Raw genomic sequence first — 18,519 nt, forward strand, 5'->3', positions numbered from 1 at the left:
GCCAGGGCAGGTGGGGCTGGGGCAGGAGCGAGGCAACCAGACCCACAGAAGGGAGGTCAGAGGAGCTGTCGCTCATTCCTCCTGGGCCTCCCCCTGCCACACCCCACTCTGCTCCCCAACACGATCCCACGGCCCTCACAGGCATTGCAAGGAGAGGCAGGAGGAACAGCAGCAGACTCCTATTTTGCCCCTACCCTGCGCCAGGCTCTGCTCTAGGCTTTTGGTAGCTTAATCTCATGAATCCAATAGCCCTGGAGGGCTGTGTTGTTATTGCCCCACCTCCCAGATGCAGAGCCTGAGGCACAGAGAGATGAGCTCACTTGCCCGGGGACACGCACTGGTGAGTGTGGAGCCAGGACTCAAAGCCAGGCTGTCTGGCTCTGTAGGCTCTGTCTCGTCTCTGATAAATTCGCCCACAGCCCTTGCCCTTCAGCCTGGGCCCTGGTGAGCCTGTCTTGTCCAGTGGCATTTCCTCTGGCATTCTACAGAGGCCACAGACGACTCCCTGGGACACACATGGCAACTGCCAAAGATTGCCAGTGAGCTGGAGTTGACCTACCAGGGGGAGTGAAGACTGCAGGTCTCACCAAAACCATGAAGGCTCTGAACCAGTAGGGGGCAGGAACTGGCCCCGTGAAGCCTGGGGTCCTACCCAGTGGAGATGTTCTCAGGAGGAAAGGAGGGAGGCAGGCCATTCACAGTGACCAGCTATTCAGAGGCACGCCTGCCTTAAATGTCAGCCAGTGGGGAGGAGGAAATGGGCTTGAGTCCTTCTTAAAGTGCACATCCAACCTCAGTATCCATTGTAAGAAATTTGATCAGAAGGAGTCAACTAAAAACAAAGCAAGCAGAAGCAAGGAAGTGATAAAGGTTAGAATGGAAATTAATGAAATAAAAAAAAAACATTAGAGAAAATCAGTGAAATCAGAAGCTGTTTCTTCCAGAAGATTAATACAATTGATAAAACTCTAATCAGGTAGATTCAGAAAAAGAGAGAGAAGATGCAAATGACCAGCATCAGGAATGAGAAGAATGACAGCATTCCAGACTTTACATGTATTAAAAGGAAATATTATGAATAACTTTATCTCAATTGATACTACAATATTTGGAGATGTGAATTGTGAGAACAGCAAAGGAAATTGGAAAAGAGGGAGGCATATATTTCCTAGGGCTTTCCTGCAGTCCTGCTGAACCAGCTGACTGGGGTCTGGGGTCTCTTTGGACCAGTTGTGATGGAAGGCCAATCCTGTTTACTTTATACATCTCTGCACTGTGTGTTTTCATTTTTGTCTGTTTGTTTTTCCTTTTTTCCTCCATTCACCACACACTCACCACACCGAGCTCCTTGTGTTGAATGAAACCTCTGAGCCAAGATCAGTTGAATTATTTTTCTTGCTGCTTCTAGGAACTTTTTTTTTTTTTAAATAAATACACTCTAGAGGGTTTATAAGAGGTTTTAGGTTTATACATACACACACATATATATGTATACATATATACACATACATATATATGTACACACACACACACATATATAAGTATATATATATTTGGGTTCATTCAGGAAAACTGAACTTGGAAAAGCACAAACTACTAAAGCTTCTCAAGAAGAAATAAATATGGGAATGCAAGCTGGTGTAGCCACTCTGGAAAACAGTGTGGAATTTCTCAAAAAACTAAAAATAGAACTACTCTATGACCCAGAAATTTCACTACTAGGCATTTATCCAAGGGATACAGGTGTGCTGTTTCAAAGGGACACATGCACCCCCATGTTTATAGCAGCACTATCAACAATAGCCAAAGTATGGAAAGAGCCCAAATGTCCATCGATGGATGAATAGATAAAGAAGATGTGGCATATCTTTCAATGGAGTATTACTCGGTAACCAAAAAGAATGAAATCTTGCCATTTGCATCTATGTGGATGGAACTAGAGGGTATGCTGCTAAGCGGAATTAGTCAGAGAAAGACAAATATCATATGACTTCACTCATATGAGGACTTAAAGAGACAAACAGATGAACATAAGGGAAGGGAAACAAAAATATTATTAAAAACAGGGAGGGGGACAAAACAGAAGAGACTCATAAATCTGGAGAACAAACTGAGGGTTACTGGACGGGTTGTGGGAGGGGGGATGGGCTAAATGGGTAAGGGGCACTAAGGAATCTACTCCTGAAATCATTGTTGCACTATATGCTAACTAATTTGGATGGAAATTTTAAAAAATGAAAAAATAAAACAAGTTAAAAAAAAAGAAAAAAAAAGAAGAAGAAGAAATAAATAACCTGAGAAGCCTGTATCTATTAAAGATATTGAATTTGTGGATAAAAACCTTAGGACACAGAAACTCTAGGCCGAGATTGCTCCATACCAAACACCACATTATACCCAGCTATTCCAGAAAATTGAAGAGGAGGGCGTACTTATTAAGTCCTTCTATGAAGGCAGCCTTACCCTAATACCAAACACAGACTAAGATCAATACTACAGACCAACATTTGTTATGACATAGAGACAGAAATCCTCAATAACATATTAGTGACTTCAACAGATTTAATTTTTTATTTTTTTTAATTAACATTTATTTATTTTTGAGACAGAGAGAGACAGAGCATGAACGGGGGAGGGGCAGAGAGAGAGGGAGACATAGAATCGGAAGCAGGCTCCAGGCTCTGAGTTGTCAGCTCAGAGCCCGATGCGGGGCTCGAACTCACGGACCGCAAGATCGTGACCTGGCTGAAGTCGGACGCTTAACCGACTGCGCCACCCAGGCGCCCCAACAGATTTAAATGTATAGAAAGGGTAATACATCATGACTATGTGGGGCTTTATCTCAAGAAATCAAGGTTGGTTTAGCATTTGACAATCAATGTAATACATCATATTACAAACTTGATAGATCAGATTTCATGTAGTCAATGAAGGATATCTAAGATTGCATGGTTATTTGACATCCCATGCTAAGGTATTCATCTCTACCAGGACTCAGTAGCAAGACAGGAGCTATTTTTCAAAGTTAAAGCAGTTATCTGCAGACTAGGATAGGGCATTTATCCAAAGCCCTAGAGATCTGTGCTGTGTTTCTCCTATTAGAGCTGCCAGTACATCCAGAAACATCCTCACTTGCCATAGATACTTTGAAAGTATAATTGGTTCTGCCTAGGTCATAAGGACAAAATGGTAGAGAAGTTGCACTGCTTGCTGGAAAGCCTTTTCTTGCTCTGATTCCTACTCAAACTGGTCCCTTAAGAGTTACTCAGTAAATGCATCAGAATAATACTTTTAATTGTGGTATATATTTCCTTAAAAGTTTAAAAAAAATTAAAATGGCCAGTGAAACTTTGTGTTGTTTTGTAAGAATAAGCATTGCCATGGCACAACAATTTATTTTTAATCTTGGAAGGGATATCCTGGCATGCTCCAAACCATTGTACTTGCAGAAACTTCATCAAAGTGGTGGGAATGTGGGCTTTTATGAGATTGCATCTCATCTTCTTGCTTGTGTGTATTTTACTGATGCCTTTAAATTCTTGCTAATTCCTACTCCTCAAGTTTGTCAGCATAATGTTAATAATGTATTGGGCATATGTGATGCTCTGTGATGTCAATATGACCAAGATTTTTGTAAACTATATTATGGTAGAGAGCAGGATTGCTGAATAGCACTGAGAAAAACTATGAAGGTGTGCTGATAGCCCTGCCAGGTAAGGCAAGCCAATTCTGATGGCCCCTACATCTTGGAATAGAAGGAAAAATGTTTCCAAGGGCAATAGTGAATCCCAGGTGTCAGAGGCTGGATTGACTTTAAAGACAGTGAACAGTCTTGTTAAATGAGGATGGGATAAGTATTGTGAGTTTTTTTTTTTTTTCTAGTGTGTCCAATTGGTTAGGCTACAGTCTCCAGTTATTTAATCAGATGCTAACCTAGGTGTTTCTCTGAAGGGAGTTTTCAGTCCATAATGAAATGACTTAATGTAAGGGAGAGTATCCTAGATAATGCAGGTAGGATTAATTCAGTTAGTTGAGAGGACTTAAAAGCAATGCTGAGGGCAGAGAAGGAGAAAGGGGGAGAGAGAGAGAGAGAGAGAAGAGGGAGGAGGAGGAGGAGGAGGAAGGGAAAAAGAAGGAATATTTCCTGTGGACAGCAGCTTCAGTGCTTGATTTTCCCTTCCTGATAGCTTGACCTATGGATTTTGGTCTGGCTTAGTCAACCCCCATATTCATGTAAGTTGATTCCTTCTCATCCCTCTCTTTGTCTCTCTCTCTCTGCATTAATCCTGACTGATACAAGTATCAGCATCTTTTTGACTCTCAAACTAAAACGATGGTCTCTGTCTCTCCAGTTCCCCAGTGGTGTAGTATTGCTTTGGTTTATTATCCTGTTACAAGAGAAAGCTCCAGGAGTTTCCACTTGGCCTTTCCTCTCCCGAAAGCTCTCCCTCCATGGATCACAGAGCCAAGTGGGGATTCTGCCAGTTGCGAATTATTTCTATTCCAATTAGACATTAAAGAATTGGAGAAATAATCACAGACTGGGTCTGTGTAATTATCAGGCCATTCTGAATCAAACTTATGCCAAAACTCCACTTATCATTTGACAAACACAAACCTGATTTGCTGGACCATAAAGGTATTTTGGGTTCCTGGAAAATAGCATAAATTCAGAGATCCAGTATCTCATATCCCCAAAAGTTCCGGGTATTTTTACACAGTGCACTATGATTCTACTAAATGTCAACAGGCCAGTTTGGGAAATACTTGAAGGAAGATTTATAGCATATGCTGTGGCAATATTCCAGGATCCCTTGCCTCCCTTTCAATCAAGGGGTTCTTGATTCTGAACTGGCTTTTAACTGCAAATTGGGTGAAAGGCTCTGACTTTCAATTTTGGCAACCCAAGTCAAGTTTCTGGATTCCAAACCGGGAGATCCTCTTAATTAACATTTAGCAGGTGAACGATTTCCTTTCTAGGAAAACTGTGATCAATTAGCAATTGCCAAATACTCTGATTACCAATTCATCCTTGCTACCCATTACAATAAGCATGCCCTCTTGTTTCTGCCAGTTAAGCTCCACCACTTGCTCTCTGTTACTTGTATATCTCACTGTCCCCCATTGAAATCAGGGAATCCTTTTCAATGGCAGCATCTCCCAGATGTGGTGGCTCCCAGAAAACAGCCACCACAGATCTTTTCAAGGATGTGGGTACCCTTAACTAATGTAATTTTCAATATCTTAGTGAAGAGATTGTCCTTTGGACCCTCTCAGATGTAATTTGGGACATATGTGTTGGCAAAAGATCAATCCACTCCAACAGTCCAATCTCCCCAAGCCTTTAGATTAGTTACTTATATTGTACCTAGAAAGTTCTCAACCTTATTCAATGAAGGCCATTTTTTAAATGTTTTATTTTATATTAGAGAGAGAGAGAGAGAGAGAGAGAGAGAGAGAGAGAGAGAGAGGGAGAGGGAGAGAGAATCAGAAGCAGACTCCACGCTCCCAGCTGTCAGCACAGAGCCTGATGCAGGGCTTGAACTCATGAGCAGTGAGATTATGACCTGAGCCAAAGTCAGACACTAAATCAACTGAGCAACCTAGTCGCCCTGAATGAAGATCATTATTGAGTTCAATTTCCAATAACCAACACGGTAAACTATCAAAGCTATTTTTAACTATGTGATCTAATATTAAACCCAGAATCTTTGATAAAAGCACTCATCAATTAATTAGGAACAACCCAGTGTTATATTCTATCTTCCTTGGTCTAACATATTTAGAATCAATTGCTATACATATTCCTCATGTCTGCTGATATAAATCGGCAAAAAAGGTCATTATTTTGAGTATATAAGTTATTTTATCCTCTATTCTTGCTCCCCTGGAGCATGCTGAGGTTTGAACCTAGTTATGGGTCTAGTGACAACAAAGGGTGGTTGGGATGAGTTTTAAAGATCTTGGAGGAGAAACCCCATGGAACTGGGAAACAGACTTCTGAAGAAGGGACTCTTGTTGGCTGGTGCAATATTATGAGGAACATAATAAAGCTGGTTTGGAAGCATTAAACAAACAAACAAACAAACAAACAAACAAACAAACATCTTGTACACTGAATCCACCTTTCCCTGATTGGGTGAAAAACCATTGCTGGGTGATGGTTAGAGGAACAGGAAGCAAACAGAAGAGAGGAGATTTCTTTTCTCCTCTTTCAGCCTTGCAATCTCCCTCTAGTAAAGGATACTAATAAGGAGCAAGCCGGTAAAAAAGATAGGTGGTTTTCAGAGTCCCAGACCCAGCATTGCAAATCAGAGTACAGAAAGATAGATTTGTAACCAAGAGCTAAAAGCTTAATAAAAACACAATTTATTTAAGAGCAAATGATGTAGTGTATGTACGCGCAGAAGAGTGCCAGGCATGAATCAAGGTAGTGATAAGGAAAAAAAAAAAGGAGCAGAAGCAGGTGGGGAGTAGATTGGAGTGATCTTCCAAAATTAATTTGTAATGACTTGAGGAACATGAACACTGAATAAGGGTTCACTGGTGTTGTCCATGAAGGAAGTTATAAATGACCTAAAGTAAGTTATTTTGAGTTGGGGAAATAAGCCAGATTATCTAAAATTGAGCACTAGATAAAGGTGAGAAGTTTGAAAGAATGAATAGCAATATGTCTCTTGAGAAGTTTGGTGATATAGGGAAGAAAAATGGAGTTACCAGGGCCAAGATATGTTTTCTTCCATAAGCCACAACTTTGTAGGTTGCCTGAAGGACTTACTGGATAAGACCAAAATTCTCACTTCACAGTGGGGAGATTGTGGCCCAAAGAGAGGAGCTACCTAAGGTCACAGAATCTTCCAGAAAACATCTCAGACAAGACAGGAAGACTTATTCCTTAGTTTTTGGGAATCTCCAGACCAGAGTGTTGAAGTATTTCTGATATAAAGATTAAATTAGGCATTTCTGATATAAAGATTAACCTAGGCATCCTCCTCCACTGTGCAAATTTTTATCATCACGATCAGACCCACCACCATCTCTGACTATCTGTGCCCCTGTCCACATTGCACTATGGAGGCAGGACGGCCTACAGCTCAGAGCTGCAAAAAAAATTTTTATTGTGAAGATATTACAGGGAATCAGCACATGGATTCTGGTGAGAAGTTACAGGGAAATAGCCTCCATACCCAGAGAAGTAGGGATCCTTGAGTCCAGGGTGGGTAATGAAATTCCAGGTAGCAGCTGAATAATCAATATGAACATCTAGGATCATCGCCATACAGGTGATGGTCTGAAGTGTGGAGGATATTCCAAAGAGATCAGCAAGCAGTACCTGATTCTGTGTGAGATAATCAAGATATTAGTCAATTGCATACCCTCCTTTTTTTGAGAGAAGGGGAAGGGCAGAGGGAGAGGATCTCAAGCAGGGTCCTCGCTGTCAGCGCAGAGCCCCATGGGGGAGGTGGGTGGGGCTTGAACCCACTAACCATCAGATCATGACCTTAGCTGAAATCAAGAGTTGAATGCTTACTCTACTGAGCCACCCAGGCGCCTTTTTTCTACCCCCTTTTAAGGAGGCTGTAAACCAGAGCTGAGAGCCTCTTCTCCCCATCTCACTTCCCTCTGGTACTGCTGTCCACTCTCCATGGTGCTGAACCATATTCCAGTCTGGACATCCATCCACTGCCTATCCCTGGACAAAAAATTTTGCTGTGTTCCCTGTACTCTCTCTCGTCAGATAAGATGAATCTTCCTTCTCACCTTGCCTTACTTCATGACACAAGGATGTAAAATATTGTCAGATGTCCTGCTTGATCAAAAGATATATTTCTTACTTTTAATATTGACAACATAGTCACATTTACAAAATACTTTCTAGGTTGAACCAAATATGTCTGTCGACTGAATATAACATGGGGGCACAGTTGGAGCTGCTGTGTTAGATGGCAGCCTAGATGTTTTTGTGGGTACAAATGAAATGCTCTAGGCTTTTCAAAGTTTTGCAGCTGGCAGCAAGTTAGTTAGAACTGCACTGTCCAATATGGCAGCCACTAGCCATACATGGATGTTGAGTACTTCAGTTGCAGCTAGTCCAAATTGAAATGTGTTATAATTATGAAATGCACACCAGATATCAAAGAATTAGCACAAAAAAGGAATGTAAAACATTTCATTAATAATAATCTGTTTCCTTTTCCTGTAAAAATTTCATCTCTAGAAAACTCTAAGCTACGTGTGTGTTTTGTGTTATATTTCTATTTGGACAAGATTACTTTAGAATCTTACATAACTAAGCTATCATCCCAAAGACATAGATTCCATTATGGCATTGGCCATTCAGTTTTTTATGCCCCCTTTCATGGATTTCACCTTCTTCTCGGTGGCTCACTCCATCATGTGAACCTTTATTTTTAGAAAGCACATGTATAGTTCACTATACACTTCTCCTTGGTGCTCAGAGGAGGATGCCTCCATCCTCCATGACTCCTATGACCAGTCACCTAAAGCTTCTTCCCATTGTTTAGAGCATCAGGTTCTTTCCTACTCCTGTATATTTGCACATCATGTATCCTCTTCTTTTAATGCATTTTCCCATAAAAAACTCTCAACCATTCTTCAACATCGAGTTTAAATGCTGTGTTCTCTGTGAAGTCTTCTTGGAAGTCTTCAGGCAGTGCTACTGGATCTTGCCTCCTTACTTCCAGAGAACTCCAACCAGAACACCTTACTGCATATGAAATTGCCTATTTATTTGTCTTATCCTTTACTAGACTTGGGACTCTTGAAGTCAGGGACATGTCTAATTCATTTTTTGTAATCCTGGCACCTGGGATAAAACAAGGAATAGAAAAAGTCCTTGCTGGGGTGCCTGGGTGACTCAGTCAGTTAAGCATCTGACTTCAGCTTGGATCATGATCTCATGGCTTGTGAGTTCAAGCCCCACGTTGGGCTTTGTGCTGACAGCTCAGAGCCTAGAGTCTGCTTCAGATTCTGTGTCTCCCTCTCTCTCTGTCCTTCCCCCACTCATGCTCTGCCTCTCTCTCTCCCTCAAAAATAAATAATTAAAAAAAGGAAAAAGTCCTTGCTTTCATGAAATATATATTCTGGTAGGGGAGACAGAAAAGAAACACATAATATAGTAAAAAGTCAGATAATAATGAATTTTATGAAGAAAAATAAGCAAGGAAGAGAGTGGCAGATATGCTTTTTTTTTTTTTTGAGAGATCTAAGCGGGTGATACTTGAGCAGAGTGTATTCAGCACAGAATAGTTGTAAATAAATACATGATGCATGAATAATAACATCTTCTTTTACAGAAACCTTGAAGGGTATCTCCTATAACTGAGCTCCTTCCACATCTCAGCCACATTGCTCCCCTTTCTTGCTTCCAAAAGGAAGACTCATTCCTGTCTCAGGGCTTTTGCACATGCTTATCTTCCTGTCTGTGATCTTGGCACAACCGGGTCTTGGTACAACTTCTGCCTTATCATTCAGGGCTCATCTGAAAGATCTCAAAGAGCCCTCTGCCTGACTATATTCTCTTAATGTGATGCCTCCCTCTCTGCCCCCACCCATCACTCTCTCTCACACCCCACTTTGTTTTCTGCATAGTACCCACCACCCTCTGGAATTTAGTTGACTATACATTTATTTCTTAGTTCATTGTCAGCACACCCAACTAGGATACAAACTTCAGGAAAGCAGAGTCTTTGTGTTATTCACGGCCATATTCCTAGCAGTTAGCGCATAGTAGATGCTTAATTGAAATTTTATGAATGAACAAATGACATATTTATAATGGCCCTAAAGGCCAAGTGTCATCACTAAGGAATGGACATATGCTCTGATCTCTCACCAGATTGGTGCAAACATGGCTCCTTTACTTTGCAGATATTTCGACTGTGGCTTGGTATGTGCCATGCTGCAGCAGCAGACCTAGAAGGCAAACAAATACCTTAGACAGTGGGAGTAAAGGAGGACCAGAGAGGCCAAAGGAGCTTTCTCCTGCTCCAAATGGGGGCAGAGCAGGGTCAGGGAATGAATCAAATGCTTGGAGTCACAAGGCTGGGCCTGGAGGCTATGCTTAGTTGCTGGTATCTCTGATCACCTCAGTGACAGTTCTGGACCTTGGTTTCCTCATCCGTAAATTGGGAACAGCTACTCCCTTCCAAACTAATAACTGAAGATCTGTACATTGAAATGAGATGGTGGGGGAAGTTGGCATTATAGCAGCTGGGTCCCCATTTGTCTGGTCACCTCTCCAGAATGCTAGCCCAATATCAGTATTGGTTGAGCTGCCCCACTCACATTTACTTTGGGTGAATCTGGGAACCAAACTTTGGGAGCTTTAATACTCATCCAGATTAACTGCCTCAAATTTCCTACTTCATAAATAGTGAGCTCCCTGTCAATAGAAGTATGTGAGGAGAGGCCAGAAAACCGCTTGTCAGGAGAGACATTTAAAGGAACTTTAGAAACTCCAGCATCTAGCCCTTGGTAAGGACTAGTGAATCTTCAGTGAATGAAGGGGGAGTCCTTTCAACCCAGAAATTCTGTTGGTTTTCAGATTCCTGCTGGGGGCTTCAGCTATCTGCTTTAGCTTCTGGCAGACATGGAAACTTTGGGTGCCTGGAGATAGAGACTATTGGAAGGAAGCAGTCTTTGGGTTGAAACCAGGTCAATTTTCTGCTCATAATGTAGCATCATCTAATCTAGGAGGAAAGTTAAGAGGAATCAGGCAGCTTTTCTCCCCCAGAGTAGCTTCCATTTATATCTCATTTTCTCTAGGCTTTTGGGACCAGAATAGAATTGAAACCACCATGTTCTTGGCTAGCGGTGGAGTTTCAATGGCTAGTGAAGGCAAAGTGCTTAACTCTGGGAATAGCGCACAGGACTTCCTCAGTAAATGACAGCTGAGTTAATGAGGATTGTTATTAGTAGGGACCATTCTGCTTCATCAGGGATGGGATGTTTTGTCTGGGGGAAGTGTTAGGGGAGAGGAGATTAAAAGAGTGAAGGAGGGGTCTGAGCTTTCTCCTTGGGTGTTCCTATGTCTTCTCACCACCAGCACTTACTAATCAGTTGGTTAGTCACTTGCGGATTCAGGTTATAAAGCCATGAATTAATGAAGGGACACATCTGAAAGACAAGGAAATATGCAAGAGTCAGAAGGAGGACTCTACCAATGGTGTCTGAATATTCAGGGGGCAATCAAGGCAAACTCTCCTTCTAAGCCAAGCTAGTCTAGAGAACGACCAGGTAGGGGAGTTTGGGCGACAGACTGCCTTGGGGTCACATGTCAGCTGAGCTATTTGGCAGCTATGTGACCTAGATAAGTCATTGGCCATCTCTGGAACTTTTTCTTAAATCTGGCAAATGGAAAGAATATTGTTATTTAGAGTATGAGACTGTTTGTAGGGTAAGAAAATTCATGTAAGATCCTTAGCACAGTGCCTGTGTGCTTAACGAATATTCGCTGTTAATTTTTATGATTACTTACACTTATTTTACAGATAAGGAAACTGAGTCTTGAAGAGGCTTATCAACTTATCTCCAGTCGCACAGATGCTGATTTTGACTTGAAGAATGAACTAATATCCGTAAAGCACTTCACCAGTGCTGGCTGCAGAATGGGAGCTTCATAAATGCCACTTCCTCTCTCCCTAACTCTCCTTCCTGGAAGATTTCCTTCCAGTTTATTAAGAAGACACAATCCGCCAAGCTCTGAGTCTCAGAGTCAAAAACTTAAGGAGTCTGGGTTTGTATACTTACTTTTGCTCCAAAATTATGGATTATCACGTTTCCCAGGGCTCTCTCTATGTTTTCCACAATAAAATTTTTCATTGGGGTGATGCTAAATGAAGAATGAAAGTAGAACAGATTAAATTCTCCAAAACCTTCCTTTCTTTTTTTTTTTTAGAAAGTATTTATTTATTTATTTATTTATTTAGAGCGAGGGAGTGAGCCAGTTGGGGAGGGACAGAGAGAGGGAGAGAGAGAATCCCAAGCAGGCTTCGTGCTGTCAGGCAGAACCTGATGCGAGGTTTGAACTCACGAACCATGAGATCATGACCTGAGCCAAAGTCAAGAGTCAGACACTTAACTGAGCCACCTAGACACCCCACCAAACCCTCCTTTCTTTACATCACTTATGTATTTAGTTGACCCCACATTATTTAAACTCCTTGTTTCCATGGCGCTCCATACCTAGGCTTGCCCTTCTGCTCCAACCTACCTCTTAGGACTCCTTAAAATTAATCTTTTAATTTGTTTATTTTCTAATTTATTATTTATTTTAGAGAAAGAGAGAGCATGAATAGGGGAGAGGGGCAGAGGGAGAGTGAGAGAGAGCAAGAGAGAATCTTAAGCAGGCTCCATGCTCAGCATGAAGCCTGACATGGGGCTCAGTCCCACGATCCTGGTATCATGACCTGAGCCGAAATCAAGAGTTGGGCACTCAACCGACTCAGCCACCCAGGTGTCCCTGAAATTAATCTTTCAATTTAAATCACCTTGCCCTCATCATTGTTCCCCATCACCTCCCTCTCCTTGCCTATTTCATTCTTCTCTTCTGGAATGCTTTCAGCTTCTACCACCCTTTTAGATCCTGATCACTCTCTTTCTGGCACGCTTTCCCATTCTTCTGATTATCTATGTTCCAATAGAACTTATCTCCTTAGCCTGATAGTTATGCTTTAATGGAAGGAATAGTGTAATATCATTCTTCAGTTGGGGGAGATGAGAAAAAATCAGGAAACAGCAGTGTAAATGTGTCTTCATGTTCCTGGCTCAGTTTGTAATCCTTACAAGTGAGGGTAAATCTCATTCTCAGGCAAAGTGTTTTTGTCTTTATTCTATAAAATGCTTACATAAAAATCAGCTGATCTATCACTTCCAGCCTGAAGACTCAGATTTCCCTCAAAGGAAAAACTGGTTTTCTTCAACATATCAAAAGATATGGAGCCACACTGACAGAGTTGGGCAGAATGGCTGTGAGTCAAGGACACTGTATCTGGAACAGAACAGGAGGACATTACCAGACCTGTAAGGACTCAGAAAAGATTCCACACTCAGATCTTTCTTAAAACAATGAGCAACTGTGAAATGAATCAAAATAAAATTCATGAATGAGAAAGACACGGTGTACAATAGGTTGGTGATGACTATTGGATTCAGTTAATCATGGGGGGTATAGCTCAGTGGTAGAGCATTTGACTGCAGTTAATCATAGATGTGAGCCTAAATTTTAAAAAATCTTACAAAGAATATTGTAAAAAAGAGATTACAAATGTAGAAGGTAACTTAGTAAAAGGGCAAACCTCTGAAAACTGTTACTCTGAAGAGGAGAGGTCACAGACTAATACACAAATGATGACATCCTTGCTCTACTGATAGTCAGGAGAATGGCACCCATGGGATTTTCTGCTGAAATTTCCTACTGAAGAGAAAAGTTGTAAACATGAGAGTAATTGGTCCAGATTGGCTATAGGGTGAAAGTGACCAATGCCAGCCAGAAACACCTCACTTCAGTTCTATTGGCAAGGTATTTGGTAAGTGATGTGGAATGCCTTAAAACTATTATATACCTTCAAATTTGAAAGTCATAAAACTGTTTATACTTTTTCAATCATTTCACGAATCTATAATTTCCTGCACTAAAAGGTTCAGGATTATTTATAATAGCAAAAAATTCAGAAATAACCTAAATGTCAACCAATAATCAAGTGAGCCTGCTTTGTTTGTCCTTGGTGCTATTATTCAGTGAACCTCTTTTCATGTCAGTGAAAATATTATTTTCATAATAAAAAAATTTTTAAATTCTATGGAGTTCTATTTGTAGGACATACATCCCCATATGCACAAAAGACTCATTTGGAAGGTATGCTTTGGTGTTGACGTGTTTCAGGTGAAGCCTCCTTGGGACTTCATCACAACCAGTTGGATGCAGAGAGAGAAAAATGGAGAACTCACAAATTTCCGGATTGGATCCATACAGTCTCAGGAACAATCCTGCAATGCCCAAAGGTGAGTTGGTATCTGTTGTCTACATCCTTCTCCAAGTAAAGTTGGACTTTCATATCTGTCCGTACATGGAATATGTAGGGATTAAGAGCCGGAAACCTGTGGGAGGGAAGTATTAAGGCTGGTGGGAGAGAACCTCAGAGCTTATTTTACTCCCATTTGTTTCTAAAATGAAGGTTCCCCTGGTTTGCACAGGACTCTCAAAATCACCCTGTTGAGATCATTTCCTCATCTTTCAAAAGAGATAATTCAGGACTGGAGAATGGGAATGGCTGTCTCCAAGTTGGCCATCCAGCCAGTGGATAAGCCAGGTAGGTCTGCATTCGGGGTGTATACCTAATACCCACTATCTCTGGCTTGGGGGACAGTTAGAAAGGAAAAGGTTGATTGTAAGTATGGCATATTATCAAAACTGAGAGACTGAATTTGGAAAGTATTCTTCTAGAGGTCACCAACTCCACTGCCTCCAGGACCAGGCTTGATATGGAAATGAATTAGATAGAGCAGGGGCTGGTTTCACAGGGAGAGGCGACAGCTGTGGTGACCTGAGGAATGTCTGGTCTCTCTGAAGACACCAGTGCAGACCAAACAAAACACATCTGTGGACAATCTCTAGGCAATGGTGCCAAGGGGCATTGCCATCTAGAGCACATTCTGTGTTCTCGTCTTAAGTTGTATTCAGTCAGGGCTGAGTGGGCTCATGAAGTCCAAATAAATGAAGGTGGGGTTCTCTGGATAAAGCAGGGAAAGGAATCTGCTCAACCTTCCCTGCTTTCCCTAGAGGGACCCCAGCTTGGAAGCATTCAGTTATTCTGCAGCCTCCAAATTCTACCCATAGAGTGACCCAGGCCTGGAGAGGGAGGGTGTTTTACCCCAACCACACAACGAGCCTTGCTAAGGTAATACTGGACACCCTTTAGTTATGACTGCTTCCCAAACCCCCACACATCTGTGCAAAAGTACAGAATTGAACCAGTGACTTGCAGCTGTTACTTACTTTATTTGTATGGAAAACGCCAATGGCATCCGTAAATCAATCCCCTTGAAGTCAGGGGAGGTCTCAATGAAGACCTGAAAAAGTCGAAGGTCTTTCATCTGTACCCTGTGTGAGAAAAGCAGAGAAGGTTGTGGCTCTAGCCACTGGGGGCCCCACTTTGTGTAAAGGCAGGTCCCCTACAGAGCAGAGGCTGAATGTATGCAAAGATAGTTACTGACTCATTAATCATGTTATTTATTGTACAGCTGCCATGTGAGATAAGCATTGAGAATATAGCCCTGAACAAAAAAACCTCTTGCCTTAATGCATCACAGAATGGTCATCATGTCTAGCCCTTTGGCCAGCACCAAGCAGGCTGGAATATGAATAAAGTAGAAGACTGAAAGCTATAGACAGCTCATGCTTGGGCAGAGAGTGTGTGTGTAAAACAATAAACCTAGTAAGTGAATGCATACAGAACGTGTCGGGTGATGGGTGCTGTGAAGAAAAAGCCTGGTGGGATCAGGTGAAGAGGGTAACACTGGGAATAGTGACATTTTAGACAGAGTGTCAGGGAAGGCTTCTTACAGGAGGTGACACTAGGGCAGAGTCATGAATGAGGGTACAGGTAGATCATAAAGATGACCAGAGGAAGAAAGGACCAGGGAGAAGACAAAGTGCATAGGCCCTGAGGCTGGCAACAGGCTCAGCATGGCAGGTGGCAGGTGGGCAGGGGGAAAGGGAGAGGGCAGTCAAGACCAGGTCACAGGGGGTCTTGTGGGACAACGGTAAGACTTTTGAGTTTGGTTCTAAGAGTAACTAGAAGACATTGGAGGGTTTGAGCAAGGGAGTTACAGTGTCTGGCCTATTTCTCAGAAAGATGCTTCTGGATACTGGTGGAAGGAATGGGGGAGGGTGCTTGAAGTGGAAGCAGTGGAATCTGGGACCACAAGTCAGGGGAAGATGCTGGTGGTTCACACCAGATGAGGTGGAGAAAATGGTCAGACCCCTGGGTGTGTTTTGAAGGTAGAGCTGACAGAGTTTGCAGACAGGCTGCATGGGGGTGTGAGTGAAGAGAGGGGTGTTGGACGATGTCAGGAGTTTTGGCCAGAGCAGCAGGATGGGTGGAGCTTCATTAACTAAAATGGGCTGGGCTGGAGGAGAAGCAGGCTGGGAGGCTGGGAATCATCAGTAGTTTTGAACGTGCTAAGACAAGGGACCTGCATCTTCTACACTCTGGTTGTCAGATAGCACTGATTACTATGATTACCATATCGTTATTTGTAGAGGTTGTTGTTATTGGTTCTGCTGACTGGGGGCTTGCTGAGGACAGGAAGCTGTGTAAGCATGGTTCATGTGTTGTTTCATTTAATATTCACAACAGTCCTGTAGGGTAGGATGCTATAGTTCCCCATTTAATAGGGGAAGAAGTTGAGACTCAGATAGGGGAAGACACTGGTGGTGCTCTCACAGCTGGTGAGCAGCCATTCTCTTCCCAAAGAGATTGGACCCCTGTCTTTAGCACCTCCTTAGCTTCTGCCTCTGCTCCCAGTAGGAATTTCTCCCAACCAGGGGGTCTTAGTCCATTAGAGTTGGAAAGGCTGTTAGTTGATGGAAAGGGCTCTGTAGAGTCAAGAAAATGCCAGAAGGCTGCTAATAAACCAACAAATCAGGACAGTCTGGACATGGGGGTTTGTGATCAAAGACCACTCACATAAAATTGGCTTCCCCATTGGTGAGCTGGTGGCCTAGGACAAGGCTGAAGATATCCTTCAATGGCCCCTGGAAGTCAATTGTCTGCAGGGTGGGAAGAAAGTTCATACCAAGGAGTCCTTGTGTCAAAGCTGAAAAACATATCCCCCCCCCCAACCTCCCATTAGACATTTAGATGCCAAAGATTCTCGGATGCAACCTTGACCTCTGAGAATGTCCCACATGTGGTGCTTATTCTTCATTCACCTAGTTTCCCTGGTCTGCTTGGTGCCGGGCCAAGTTCCCAACACAATCATTCAGCAAATATTTTTAGAGTCCTACTATGTGCCAGGGCCATTCCAGGCTGTACCAGTGAGAATAGGCAGCATTCTTTGCCCTTGTGGAGCCAGCATTCTGGTGGGGATGAGGGGAAAGAGATGATAAAGTAGTGAATAAAGGGACATGTGTGAGTCAAGTGCAGATAAGTGCCATGAGGGGGCTGGTTTCAAAATATTCAACAACCAGTTGGGCATAGGCACCAACCAACCGGAGAGGATGTCAACCATAGTTCTGTAGCCTGGTTCTGTGGCTCCTGGGCTGTGCCAGGTGTTGACTCATTAGATTTTGGTTGGTGAGAAGCCCGGAGTCCTGGGATTAAGATAGGATGGTTGGGGTGATGAGAGGGGGCCACCTAGGGAATCTCTGAGCAGGGGCTACTTTCCAAGGAGCTTAGAAAAAATTTTTCAGTATTTTAACCACTGCAGCCATACTGTGCATTCTACTGAAGCTATTTCTGTCATGAGGGAGAAATAAAAGGCAGAGTGAGGAATTGAGAATATTGAGTGAGGGTGGTAATTCATGCAAGGAGGTCAAGAAATGTCTTCTGCAAATGCAACATTTTTAGCAGAGACTTGAAAGAAGGGAAGGGAGACTTGATGCCAGAAGAGTGTTCCAGGCAGAGGGACCAGCAAATGCTAAGGTCCTGGGATGTGCTTTATGTGTTGAGGAGGCTACTGTGGCAGAAGGGGAGCCAGTGATTGGTGGTGGGGAGGGTGGTAGGAAAGGTGAACAGGAGCCAGTCCAGGTAGGGCTGGGCCTTTTGATGGTGGGTTTTTTTTTTTTTTATTTAAAAAAATTTTTTTTCAACGTTTTTTATTTATTTTTGGGACAGAGAGAGACAGAGCATGAATGGGGGAGGGGCAGAGAGAGAGGGAGACACAGAATCGGAAACAGGCTCCAGGCTCTGAGCCATCAGCCCAGAGCCCGACGCGGGGCTCAAACTCACGGACTGCGAGATCGTGACCTGGCTGAAGTCGGACGCTTAACCGACTGTGCCACCCAGGCGCCCCTTGATGGTGGGTTTTAATAGATAAATCAGGGCAAGGAGACAGGAAAGAGGGAATCTTGGGAACACAGGATTAAATATAGTAATGTGATGATCAGAGCAGCTAATGATTCATTATGTTAACTGTGTCCCAGACACTATGCTAATTAGAACTTAACCCACATTGGCTGACTGTCTAGAATTTTAGGAGAGGCCTATGGGTTTGATCAGTCCAGGTATGACCCAAGGCAAGACAATCTCACCATCAGTGATGTGGGAAGAAACTCTGGAGAGGACCTCTTGAGCAGAGGATGAAGCAAGCAGCCCACAGAGGAGAATGAAGAGGCTGGAGACCTTTAGCATCTTGGGTCAGGTACCTGTAGGGAAGCAGGCAGAGAGGGTCAGCTATGGGGTCATTCTCTGAGGGGGTCTCCCCAGAGCTTGGGTCTATGGTGGCTACAGAACTCATGCGGACCTACTTTACAGATGGGGCCAGTGAATTTCA

The 18,519-nt window shown here is 42.8% G+C and overlaps 2 protein-coding genes across 5 annotated transcripts in view; one reads left to right on the forward strand and one right to left on the reverse strand.

Annotated features, from left to right (window-relative positions):
* CDK5RAP1 (CDK5 regulatory subunit associated protein 1) overlaps positions 1 to 18,519 on the forward strand; it is a 233,106-nt gene that overhangs the window by 174,662 nt on the left and 39,925 nt on the right. For 3 of the 4 annotated variants that reach the window (XR_007150844.1, XR_007150843.1, XR_007150842.1), the window contains exons 17-19: positions 11,514 to 11,758; positions 13,907 to 14,025; positions 14,199 to 14,333. The gene's annotated coding sequence lies outside the window, so the exon portion shown is untranslated. The remainder of the gene's footprint in view (positions 1 to 11,513; positions 11,759 to 13,906; positions 14,026 to 14,198; positions 14,334 to 18,519) is intronic. The other variant, XR_007150845.1, reaches the window with a different exon arrangement.
* LOC125161989 (latherin-like) lies at positions 7,247 to 18,377 on the reverse strand. The gene is made up of 8 exons (XM_047852467.1): positions 18,278 to 18,377; positions 16,713 to 16,842; positions 15,020 to 15,124; positions 13,972 to 14,121; positions 11,773 to 11,854; positions 11,076 to 11,139; positions 9,857 to 9,936; positions 7,247 to 7,339 (listed from the first exon to the last, which is right to left on the reverse strand). Exons 1-7 carry the CDS (start codon positions 18,375 to 18,377, stop codon positions 9,881 to 9,883), a joined length of 687 nt encoding a protein of 228 aa, XP_047708423.1. The 3' UTR covers positions 7,247 to 7,339; positions 9,857 to 9,880.

Source organism: Prionailurus viverrinus, chromosome A3 (assembly GCF_022837055.1).
Source record: "Prionailurus viverrinus isolate Anna chromosome A3, UM_Priviv_1.0, whole genome shotgun sequence".
NCBI lineage: Eukaryota > Metazoa > Chordata > Mammalia > Carnivora > Felidae > Prionailurus > Prionailurus viverrinus.